General features: G+C 39.9%; 2 protein-coding genes across 3 annotated transcripts; one reads left to right on the top strand and one right to left on the bottom strand.

The window, feature by feature from the left end:
- Positions 1 to 350: 350 nt before the first annotated feature.
- LOC135487185 (DNA methyltransferase 1-associated protein 1-like) lies at positions 351 to 5,524 on the bottom strand. 2 transcript variants are annotated; one of them, XM_064770670.1, is made up of 13 exons: positions 5,419 to 5,524; positions 5,060 to 5,163; positions 4,590 to 4,675; positions 4,176 to 4,296; positions 3,576 to 3,869; positions 3,234 to 3,341; positions 2,865 to 3,056; positions 2,444 to 2,515; positions 2,266 to 2,338; positions 1,815 to 1,969; positions 1,544 to 1,672; positions 1,265 to 1,288; positions 351 to 890 (listed from the first exon to the last, which is right to left on the bottom strand). In XM_064770670.1, exons 2-12 carry the CDS (start codon positions 5,153 to 5,155, stop codon positions 1,283 to 1,285), a joined length of 1,332 nt encoding a protein of 443 aa, XP_064626740.1. In that variant the 5' UTR covers positions 5,156 to 5,163; positions 5,419 to 5,524; the 3' UTR covers positions 351 to 890; positions 1,265 to 1,282. The 2 variants fall into 2 exon arrangements, with proteins under 2 accessions (XP_064626740.1, XP_064626739.1); XM_064770669.1 differs by lacking the exon at positions 1,265 to 1,288.
- A 137-nt stretch (positions 5,525 to 5,661) lies between these two features.
- LOC135487179 (methylcrotonoyl-CoA carboxylase beta chain, mitochondrial-like) lies at positions 5,662 to 10,062 on the top strand. Its single transcript, XM_064770661.1, has 10 exons — positions 5,662 to 6,209; positions 6,426 to 6,685; positions 6,851 to 7,029; positions 7,294 to 7,483; positions 7,684 to 7,775; positions 8,035 to 8,192; positions 8,393 to 8,511; positions 8,734 to 8,829; positions 9,146 to 9,292; positions 9,551 to 10,062. Exons 1-10 carry the CDS (start codon positions 5,762 to 5,764, stop codon positions 9,626 to 9,628), a joined length of 1,767 nt encoding a protein of 588 aa, XP_064626731.1. The 5' UTR covers positions 5,662 to 5,761; the 3' UTR covers positions 9,629 to 10,062.
- Positions 10,063 to 12,270: the final 2,208 nt, after the last annotated feature.

The raw sequence follows: 12,270 nt of genomic DNA, 5'->3' as shown, positions 1-12,270 counted from the left end.
AAAGTGAAACATTACATCGGACAAATATTAGGAGCATGCCGAGACGCAAGACATCACATGTATATTGGTCAGGGCATTTTGTGTCCACGTATTTGTTTGGGGATCCTTTCTCCTTGGATATGTTGGGTGGGATGGGTGCTCGTCCTGACAGTGGGGAACGTCTGGTGTTATTCCTGCTGCACTTCCTCAAGAGGCCTCGTATTAGGGGAAATTATCCTCAGATATAAAGTGCCCAGCAAAGAGTGTCATGGGTGATCCTTGAAACTGCTGGTCTTCAGGCATCCAAGTATGTCCATATTAGCAAGGCATATTGTAAAAGACGTGTAATAATAATCAATTTTCAAAGAAAGTTATGGCTTCAAGTTCGTTTTATTCACATCACTGCAGTAAATTTGTACCTGTACATGTATGTACTATTGTTATCAACCCCAATTATTACTTACATTTTCATCCAGAGGCTTCTTGATGAAAATGCCAGTGATAAGTGATGGTTAATCGACTCAAATCAAACAAAAATACAGTTTTTTCAGTCCACAGGGACCTCAAATGTCCTTCACTGCATATCATACATATGTACCATGAAGATTTGCCACAGTCCACAAACAGAAATGTCTTCTTATTGTCCAAAGAGTATCACTCCACACGCTCATATTCCTGGAAGGAAGAGTTCCCTCACTCAACAACGCCACATTCTTCAAATAGAAAACGTTTTTCTACAATGGCATATCATCCAATCGTAGTGTCCCCACATCAGTCTCTCGATATCAATCATCATTTTCAAACTCTGTATTTCTTGAACTGGCGTAACCATTATTTGCCTCTCAATCACGTCAGTGGCATTCAAAAAAGCCATCACCTCACATATTCCTTATTTTTACTCGGCTGGACATCTGAAATATGAGAAACAATAGACATAAGTATCTTCCTTTGTGATGACTTGGGGGACCCCGTAATTATCTCGATTTAGAATGTCCTGGACTATTTTACCGGTAAAATCATCTACGGCCATTCGAGAATGTTTAAAAGATCGGAAACTGCAAGATTTCGCCTGGGAATAGCTGAATACTGGGTTACATTAGATATTGTGAAAGTGGGACTGACTTTCATCAGGCAATGGCAGAACTAGTGATTTCAATATCGACTAATTGTTGTTATTAATGAAGGATGTGTTTTAAAGTCCAAAGCAATTCATCATCATCATCATCAATTTTCAGGCGGAGGTGATCCAGTTGAACATTTTGAAAAAACACTCTCTAAAACTTACTTCATTCAATGATCAGCATTAAAACTGAAATAAAGGAAATGAACTTGGGAATTTTCATACCAAACGAATTTAACAGAACAACATGAATGAACTTCAAACTCAACAGAAGAACGTCAATTAACTAATCCATGTATCTATCTCAACATGCAGACACTAGGAACAAATGATGGCCAACATTCTAGGATTCATGCAACAAACAAATAAAGACAACCAGCCTTTGCTAGCCTGCAAAAAGGCAAATTTTTCAGCTTAAAAATTCATCTGATAAGTTATACTCACAATGGGCGTACCAGGATTGCCAACTACATCTATAGTTTCTGATATCTTTTTCTCTCCTTTCGGCGGCGAAAAATCAGGATCGATCTTTATTGATGTTGCTGATGGAATTAAAGGCCCCACATCTATTAACTGAAAGGCAAGAAATCATTAATCAATTGAAAACCTGAAAAAACACAAATAGTCCAGTGGAGACAGTGACTTGGCACCCAACTGTAGTGGCAAGAACCAAATGCTCAAAAGAGTGAATGTGGTCGAGGAAGATGACACTTACCTTTCCAGGAGCTAGTGTCTCATATCTGTGGCGCAAAGTCTGCAGTTCATATTCACAGTTCGCGAGAGCTAATTTCAATTCATAGAGAAGGACAATGTCCTGACGAAGTTCGTTGAAATTCTGCACTATGTCGTCAGTAGGTATTGGGTTAAATTCTGAAACAAAGCATATATAGTGTAGGAAAAACATCTTTAATTCACGGAAAGTTAAATTTAGCACCTTGCTAAGTTATCTCTGGCAAACATCGACACTAAATAGCGGCTTTGATAACTATTGAAATAGCTTCAAAGCATATTGAAGAAATCTTGCCTGCATGCAAGAAGATTTTGAGCTAGATGATATCATGACTATCACTGAGGAGGACAAACATAGCTTTTCCCAAGAACCAAGTATAGTTTTTTTCTTCTGCTTGGCATAAGACATAATTTCATCTACACTTCTGGTTGCCTACCAATTCCTAATTCTTCCAGGACCTGTTCTAATGCTTTCGTTTTCTTCTGACCAATCGTGCTCGGCAGTTTCATCTGAAATTGAATACAACACTATTAATCTCAGTTCTGCCTTGCCGTCATTAGAAATACATGTGAACAATAAAATTCTTAGATGCTGTGTCCTTACAATGTACTCACCCGCTGACTTCTTAACGTAACACCAGACTGTTTTATTTCCATAAACTTTATGCCTGTCGTCTCAGGAGCAACCTGGAAATTGAAAACAACACAATTCTATCCATATACTACATAAAAAGCAACCACAGAAGAAGATGACCTGTGCCGACTGTAACCCATCTTTCCATTTCAATGTCATATTCCATTCTTTCTAGGAGGTGTTCACAGTAGGGCCTCTTTATTCAAGACACTCTTGCACTAGAAAATGCTATCCTAGCAAGCAACACTACCCAACACTGGCCTCAGTTTACCACACAGCCAACGCTGGAAGACTCAGTTTAACCAACACCACTTCTGCTGTCATTTCCATATAACACCGATAAATCAGAATTGTGTGCCGGTATACATGCAAATAAATCATATAACAATGAATCAACCTTACACTGACAGTGTCCCGTGCCTTTGTTTGTATTGGGAGTTTTTTCTTCGTACTTTTTCTCTCGGCCCGCCTATTTTCCATATTGCTATCTGCTGCCGTGATGAGTTTCTGGAGATCTTGTGTTTTCTTTTCCCGCTCTTTTTTGCGCTGTTCGATCTTTTTCAACTCCGAGTTCAAATATTCCTCCTCTTCTAACTAAAAAACAAAATGATTTGAAACAGAACAGTAAGTCTATCAGCAGAGAGTAGCGTTCACAGTGAGAATTCTTATCCACAAGGCTCCAACCAAGTGCTTACATAATTCCAGGTTTGAAGACGTCAGTAAAACTGTGTCGTGAAATGAAAACAAAACTTATCATATAATGTTACTCACATCCTCTGATGTGCGGTTGAAGAGTTTGATGAGCTGCTCCTTGCGTCGTCTTTCGTGTTCTCCGTCAAACACTTTGGTTTTTGGTTCATGTCCTTGTGGAGCCCGTACCTAGAAAAGAACAAGAAGATAGGAAAGGTTTACCTCCTTCCAACTTAAATGTCAAGAGAAGGAATTTATTTGGTGAAATGACTAAATTTTCAAACTTCTATTGAAAAGTGTCTAGAGTAGAGATGGGCATGCCAGAAAGTTGCCCAATTGCATCTGGCGATAGCGATCGTTAAGCTATTTGATTCGAAACCTGGCTGTGGTGATCAGAGTATAAAACCTTGCGATGTGTCTTACCTTTGCTAGGGTATTGCTAATAGCATAATATCTTTCCTTTAGGTCCTCAATACTTCGATTTGGGTAGCGATCTCGGTCCCAGCGATCATGCATCACGACAAAACGAAGGTCAAATCTTTTTGCAAGGTCAAACAGATGATCTGTTTCAAGCCTGGTCCAGCTTTCATCATGAAGATGCTGTGTGTATTCGATATCGGTATAGACAGGCATGTCAACGCTCTTGTTAAACCGTGCAAACGGATAATCTTTACCCTCTTCGGCAACCCGCCTCCAATGATAGAATATAGCACCATCCTAGGCAAATAAAATCACACCATTTAGCAATAAGATATTTCTTAAAAGGATTTTTTTAACTTTGAGGTAAATTGAAATCATCAAGCAATCAAGGATTCTAGCTCGCTTTCTGTAAATTGCTTTTTAAAGTACTCTTGAGACATAGGTATTGATTAGACAACTCGACATATTATTCATGGCTTTCCCTGGATAAGTGCCATTCCCCTAATAATTGGGATGAGATGTTTATGACATGCGCGTAGTGAAAAGAATGACAATTTTTTTTTATTGACATCCCAACAGCCCAATTCCAACTGGATTTTGTACTTTTCTAGCTGGGTTTGTAAAAGGCATCCATTTCCACGGCCTAACACGACTCCGCCCGATCTTGGCCTTCATCTGTTTGTACCCTTGATTGGTATCTGTTGGCATGATAGGAGGAGCATCTCTGGAAATTGAGTAGGCAGTAATGGTAAGGCAAGGCATCTGTGTTCTATCACCAATGGTCGCATCAAATTCAAAAGCAGTAGAGGGGGAAGGTAATTATGTAGAGGCAATTTACATTGATCATTAACAACAAAAAACTCATAATCCCAGTATTCTTTACACAAGATTAAGGACAAGATACACCGTTTCCCCCAAATTTTATTTAAGATTATTGAATTTTCGCTTAACTAGCTAAGAATTATGTTTACTAGCACATTTTTAGCATTCTGATTTAAACATAAACAGATCACTCACTTGCTGTCGGTCCACAGGAGTCCCCATAATTCTCTGTGCATGCCCTCAGGACGCTTGAAATTGAGTTCTGGCTTCTTCGGTTTCTTCTGCAAAGACGAACAATGAAACTCTACTGACACCAAAGATGTGACAGTGCTCAGCTCAAGAAACCTCATGCTTTTCCATGTGAAAATGTTGTCCTCAGAGCTGGCCTTATTTGCAAAAATATGTCTCATAGTCATACATGTGCTTATTTTTTGTCCTATTCCTATAAAATTATCCTTCCATTTTTGCTGCCAAATTAAACTTAACTCTTTTCACTTTCAGGAGGAGAAAAATGGAAATCTTCCAAGAATTGGAATTTCACATGGGACCAGCACCACATCAATTTGATCAAAGAAAGTGGGAATGCTGTGTTGAATCATGGCCTAATGTGCAAATATCCTTGGGTGATTCTTCATTCACAGATATAAAACTCATTTTCAACCAACCTTCTTTCCATCCCCTAGCAGAACTTCTTTTGTCATTGGCTGTGGTTCCCCAATTGGAAGTTCCAAGATTTCACGAACATCACTCGTTGCAGCCATGTTGTCCTCTGAAATTTGCAGATTCGAGAAGCTTACTGAAATGAACGTGACTTCTTGTCTCTTGTTTACCCGTTCAAAATTATTTTTGACTTTATTTGTTTTTCAACCACCCTGTACACCACAGCAAATTTACAGGCGAGATACACAAGGAATATACAATCAAAAATTCAATGCGTCAGAATGGCTTCGATTCAACTTAATCACCGACTAAATGATTTTCTAAACTAACTTAAGATCATGATGAAACTTAAAAAGCCACTTACTGTGCTATTGAACGCAAAGAAAAGACAAAATTTGGGTTTAAATCGAATAAATTTTGAAAAATTTTGTTTTCATGGAGGCCGCCATTTTATTTTATAGGTGGCGCATTGCACTTCCGGTGCAAGCAAATATCGCGTTCGATTCGGTAAGCACCTGATCTCGGGCCTTGAAGCGCATGCCCAGTATGAATCGAGCCCCAAAGCTCTGGCGCCCGCAAGTACCAAAAGAACGCACTGGCGCTTACTCGGGCAAGCGCGGCGCTAGTAATCGAACACGTTAAAAAAAATTTTAAATTTTGTCCCTGCAAAATTTCCTTTCGCCAATGAATGCTGCATCTAAATCATAATGCAAGCCTTGAAGCCTCAATGCTTGTTACATAGACTATGTAGATTCAAAGACCGACGCCTGTTGAGCATGACATCGGCTGTATTCATTGATTTGAAGTCTGAAGTTCAGCTGAAAAAGTCAACAAAAATTCAGCTCCAGGATGTCAAAGACAAAAAGAAGCATTTCCCAATCCTTGACCTCCCAGTAAACACTTTTTCTGCTGATTTCAAAAACCATTCAGAACGATTCAAAGCCATTGAAGAAAAACATGTAAAAACGCTCAAAACTATCCAAAAGGGAGGCGACGAGAAATCTAGAGAGAGACACACTGTTAGAAATAAGAAAATACTGGTCAACGACAGAATTAAATTATTATTTGATGATGATAGCGAAATCCTTGAAATTGCTCCATTTGCTGGGTATGCTATGCCATATGGTACTGTGCCAAGAGCTGGAGTTCTTGCTGGTAAGTTGATGAGGGAGATATGTATAGACATGGACATTGGCTAGTTGCTAGTTGACATTACACCTGTCAGAGGTGCGGTTGCTGTTCAGAGCCCAAAAGAAACAAAATATAGGCACAACTAACAAAAGAACTTGTGATATGCGACGAAGCGGTCTTTCTGCTGCCATTTTGTTGTGGTTATGTCTGTTTTCCTATCATTCTCCTTGCACTTTACAGCAATTGGCAAGGTGAATGGTCATTACTGTATTGTCCTTGCTAACGATGCCACAGTAAAAGGTGGGACTGTCTTCCCCATCACAGTGAAGAAACAATTGCGAGGACAGGAGATCTCTGAACAGAATAGGCTGCCATGTGTTTATCTAGTGGACAGTGGTGGTGCCTTCCTCCCGTTGCAGTCCGAGATCTTCCCCGATAAGGAACAAGGTGGTCGAGTGTTTTACAATGAAGCGGTGCTTTCTGCAGACGGAATACCCCAGGTGAGATTATGACTGTGACTCCAAGCCAATTGAATCTAAGCTAGCCTTTTTACTATGTTTGAAAGGAAGTTTCTTGGAGAAAGTGCATCCATGAACTCTGCGGTCTCTATTGTGACATTTCCAACATTCGGAGATAACACATACACTAATTTTAACTTCTACCAGGTAGCAGTCGTTTGTGGCAGTTGCACTGCTGGCGCAGCATACATTCCAACCATGGCAGATGAGGCAGTCATTGTCGACAAAATTGGCACCATCTTCCTAGGGGGACCTCCATTAGTCAAGGCAGCTACTGGAGAGATAGTTACGCCAGATGAACTTGGGGGCGCCACATTACACTCTAGGTACAATCATTATGGTTGATTTCTCATCAAATATTTCTTGGTATGAGCTTTTCCAGAGAATTATAGTACCATTTACAGTACATGTAAAGTCAGTCGGAACACAAATGGTACTATCAGAAAATATTCATCAATAGCTTCTCAATGAATGTCATGTCAACAGGTTATGATGATTCCTAATTCTTTGGAACAATTTCTTTGTGCGTCACTTGAAAACATAGTAATATCACCATCAGTCTTTAACTGCATGTTAATTTACTCTTTCAGTGTGAGTGGTTGTACTGATCATTTTGCTGCCACAGAAGAGGAAGCATTCACCATAACCAGGGACATCATAGCAAGTTTAAATCTACCAGAGTATGAACCAAATACCTCGTATGATGAGCCGTTGTTCAGCCCGGAAGAATTGAGTGGCTTGATACCAGAGAAAAATATGCATGAGATAGATATGTATAAGGTGATTATCAAATTTGTTGGCCTTGTAAGTTTTTTTCTTCTAAACAATGAAATGAAAGTAAGCATTTGAGAATCTCTTTCCAACTTGGAATTAGGAGTTGCATTTCAAAAGTCTCTACAATCTGATTCCCAAATGAAAGAAGTAATTTCCTACTCTTGCAGAAAGGTTCTCTCCTCTGTGCATGACTCATTTTTCTTCAGATTATTGCCAGACTGGTTGATGGAAGTCGTTTCCAAGAGTTCAAAAAGAAATACGGCTCAAATCTGGTGACAGGATTTGGTTATCTGCAAGGGTGTGTAATTTAACTAAAGACATGATAAGAAAATGAACAAATAGATCATACAAAGTCACCAGAAATATATAATGGTAGTTGTTGATTGGTACTTTGTTCACGCTAAAAGATTCCAAAATATTTATGTCTCAAAATTACATTGAGAGTTTTACTTGAGATCAACCAAAGCCGGTTTCATTCTTTGGCCATCAATGTTGTGTTGGCTGTGGTGCCTGTATTTTGATAATATTTTGCTCTGACCAATGCTTTCCCCTTCCAGCCATCTTGTTGGTCTAATTGGAAACAACGGTCGTCTGACAGACTCTGCTGCTGCTAAAGGTGCTCATTTTGTTGGTGTTTGCTGTGAGCGGAACGTTCCTATTATTTTTCTTCAAAACACCCACCCGGCTGATGCAACAAATGTGGATTTAGATCCAGGTAAGGTCACAAGAAATTATGGACTGAAAAGCAATTTGTTACATTCATATTGGTTGATAAAGTTGATTGCACTTTGAATTTTTTAAAGTTATTTGATTAGGATGGGGCATAAAAAGTATCCTTGCCCCTAAAATAGAATTTTCTGACTTTTTTCAAATATCTTTCCTCTTCTAAAACGTCTGCCGCCTTCTTCTTTTCAGAGATTAGTGGAAACTTCCTCCGGGACTATAGTAAAATGCTTGCCAGTGTGGCTTGTGCCAGTGTCCCTAAACTTACTGTGATTCTGGGAGGCAGCTATGGCTCGATGAACTACTTAATGGTAAAGGAAGTTGTGTCCAATAAACAATCAAAGACTTCAGATGCAAAAGCCTCTAAAAGCCATTTCATCATTATGCATGTGCAATACCAAAAACTCATTAAATAGTCTCCTCTACCATACAAATCTTTTAGATTGGGTGAGCTAAATTGTCCCTTGTGTTCTGGTTCGTGCATTGTCTTGGAATGAAATGCATGTTGTTGAAAAAAATACTCTTTCTTTCAGTGTGGTCGATCACAAAGTCCAAGATTTCTGTTCACGTGGCCAAATGTTGAGATGTCGATGCTAGATGTGGACCTGATGGTTCAGTTGGCTATGAAAGTAAGTAGGTAAACACAGCAAATTTGGATATCAGACCATGTATGTTGTATCCTTAACACTCATTCGCCAACAAACTAAATCTTTGATCAGGTTAAGTTTTAAAGATTCTTGCTCTTTTATCAGATATGCATGAGAGAGAAATTTCCGAATGGTTGAAGACTGCCAAAGTATATTTCAATTACCATTCGTTGGAATGCTTGCTCAGAGCACTCTCTGAAGCTACCTTGTGAAAAAAAATGATTTTGTTGTGAGGTGTAAAATTGAAAATCAGGTCTGGAAGGGGTAAATGATGAATTTGCATTTTCTCTGTCTTCAGGAGAAGTTTCCAAATGATCAGGACTCGGACGATGCCATCCAAAACAAGACTAAACTATTAGAGAGATTTTTGCAAGAGACAGGTGCTTTTTACTCCAGCTCCAGGTTACATGATGATGGTATTATTCTACCCAAGGACACTAGAAAGGTATATATATGAGGAGGGGAGTTCTATAACAAGAATTTTTTTCAAACTTTAATATGTAGATGTTTCTGGCCTGCTTCTTGATACACTTATCTCAGTCATTGGCTAAATTCTTCAGTCAGATTAGTCAATTAGCTCACAAACATTCTTCAAACCTTATGTTCATGCTGATTTTAGTGGTACTTCTTGTTTAAAATTCAGAAGAAGATGATGACTTGTCCCCATAAAATATTTTCTTAACATTACCCTTGTTTGTTTCAGGTGCTCGGACAGTGCCTTGATATTGTGTCTTGTTACAGTGCCAAGGTGTCCACCAAATACCCAGTGCTCCGGATGTAAGATGCCCTCATATTGTTTCCCAAGGCAGCCACCGATACTCAGGATGACAGATATCACAGTCATGACATTTCCAGTGCAGGGGAGCTTCTCGATTTTTCCTTCTGGAAATTCTTATTTACCACAGTATGAACGTTATCAGAAAGGTCTAAAAATGTGAATGAGTCAATTTCGATTTTATTGACAAATTGAGGAATCAGTTCCAAAGCATTAATTTTTGGTCACCTCCCAGATACCTCAAATACTGAGCTGTAAACCTAGTTTTTGACTCACTCATAACCACAGTTTTTCTTGCACTTGTACATGTATGGAGAAGAGATTAGTGAAAAACTGTGTTGTGAACATACATCCTTGACATTTTGCAATGAATGGCTTTTAAAATTTATTGTAACAATTATTGAATTTCAAATGTACAGAATATAAAGTTGATTTAATGATTTGGTTGTTGTACCTTTTATATAGGCTAGTTGGTTACATACAGACAAACAAGCCTTGAACAGATTGTGACTTGTCTCTATGACAGATAGTGTCATCAGATTTGGTAAAAATAAACAGTTTGCCATTGGGTGATATGAATAAAGACACGCAAATGCTTTTTTCTAAAACTCCACGTACATTTACACTAGGCCTTCTGTACAAAATTGAAATAAAAGCAGTTGCTAATCTTTTTTCATATCACCCATTGTCTTGGTCTGTTTGGTCTGGGTGATTGCTGTCTAGGGTGTGTACAGCCTCGAATACCAGTCAGTTGTATGCTCCTCCCCTTTCATGCATGGGGAGGGATAAAACGGAGTGGAAGTCCCTGAAGTTCAGGATGGGATGTGTATTGACTCGAAGATGGTATAATCTGTCATCAGTCAAAATAATCCCCCCTCCCTTACCCTAGTCGCTGGATGGAAAATTCTTTGGTCAATGAAATCGGATTCAGGCCTGGCAAGCTGTGGCACAATCAGTAATTGCCTGTCCTCTGGAAATTCTTTCCAGCCTGGTTCCAGGTCTGGTAATGGCAGACTTTTCTGGGCTCAGCCAAGCCTAACAACATGGTGAGCATGGTTAACTCTCATTTACCATGTTGAACACTGAATTCACCATGGTGAATCCCTGATCATTAAAATGCCACCTGATTTTTTGTCTTGTCCCGACTAGATGTGACATGATCCAGGTTGTCTTTTCCCCAGAATTCTAGTTTCGTGTAGCTGTCCATCTGACTGAGGAGAGCAGGAGATCAAAGTCACCCTTAATTACATAAAGAGACTACTCTGGACCAGACATTCAGGACAGTTATACCATGTTCTGGTCAGTTTAAACGAAAGTCCTTCCTCCCTAGCTCCCCCGTTGTGTATCTGAGGGTGGATGCAGGATTTGAATAACCCCCCCCCTCCCAGCTCAGCTAATTACAGATGCCACGAGATCCTTTACCGTCAATTCCCTTACCGTCTTCGGATGCGCATCCGATATGCCACGAGATCCTTCACCGTCAATTCTCTTACCGTCTTCGGATGCGCATCCGATATGCCACGAGATCCTTCACCGTCAATTCCCTTACCGTCTTCGGATGCGCATCCGATATGCCACGAGATCCTTCACCGTCAATTCCCTTACCGTCTTCGGATGCGCATCCGATATGCCACGAGGTCCTTCACCGTCAATTCCTATACCGTCTTTGGATGCCACCATATTTTTTGTAACTTAACCGCCAATTCCTATACCGTCATGGATGCCACCAGCTTTGTTGTCGTTGTAAAGGTTTCGGGGATACGACCAATGCATGCGAGCACCGTCGGCGGAACCCCAAACCGCCCTCTCGATCTATCCGTAAGGACAAGCCACTCTCGTGACCGTCACGGTTACGGACTCCGGACCTCCAGACTTTAGAGACCGAGCTTTACTGTATACTCGGCGCCTCACTTATATGTGTTGTTTTTTTCACATACATTGTTCTCATGGTTTACGGAAAAGTAGGCCTAAAATGTTATAGTGTCTAAAAACAATATTCAGTTAATGGAATTACACTTTTTTCCATTACTGCTTGCTTGATATTGCCCTAACAACTTTTTCATGAATCAATTTTGAGCATTATGTTTACAACGTAGTTATTATAGCACGAAATATGAGTCTAAAATGCCAAATACTTGCAACTATTATGTTAATCACTGAAATCTTAGTGTACTAATTGCTCGCTATAAGCTAGGTTATTGCGCCCCTAAACCAACGTACTGACAACGCTACCTCCCCGGAACTCAAACTTTAACGTGAGTTAATTGTAATCTTACTCTCTATATACCAAAGTGATTTATACCTAGGAAACCGAATACAGTTGCACTTCACTGAAAACTAATGATGTGTTGATGAGTTCAATGAATTCCTTCGATTCCTTTGGTTTTCTTGGCGAACTGACGTCCGACGAATTACTGTCGTTTCGCTACATTGCCAGTTCGCTACAAGTCGTTTCGCTACATGTGGCGGTCGTTTCGCTACATGGTAGGTCGTTTCGCTACATGGGTGGAGTCGTTTCGCTACATGATGGGTATGGTCGTTTCGCTACATGGAGGACGTTTCGCTACATGGGTGGAGTCGTTTCGCTACATGATGGGTATGGTCGTTTCGCTACATGGAGGACGTTTCGCTACATGGGTGGAGTCGTT

This window comes from Lineus longissimus, chromosome 4, assembly GCF_910592395.1.
Source record: "Lineus longissimus chromosome 4, tnLinLong1.2, whole genome shotgun sequence".
NCBI lineage: Eukaryota > Metazoa > Nemertea > Pilidiophora > Heteronemertea > Lineidae > Lineus > Lineus longissimus.
This window is presented reverse-complemented; position numbering and strand designations above follow the sequence as displayed.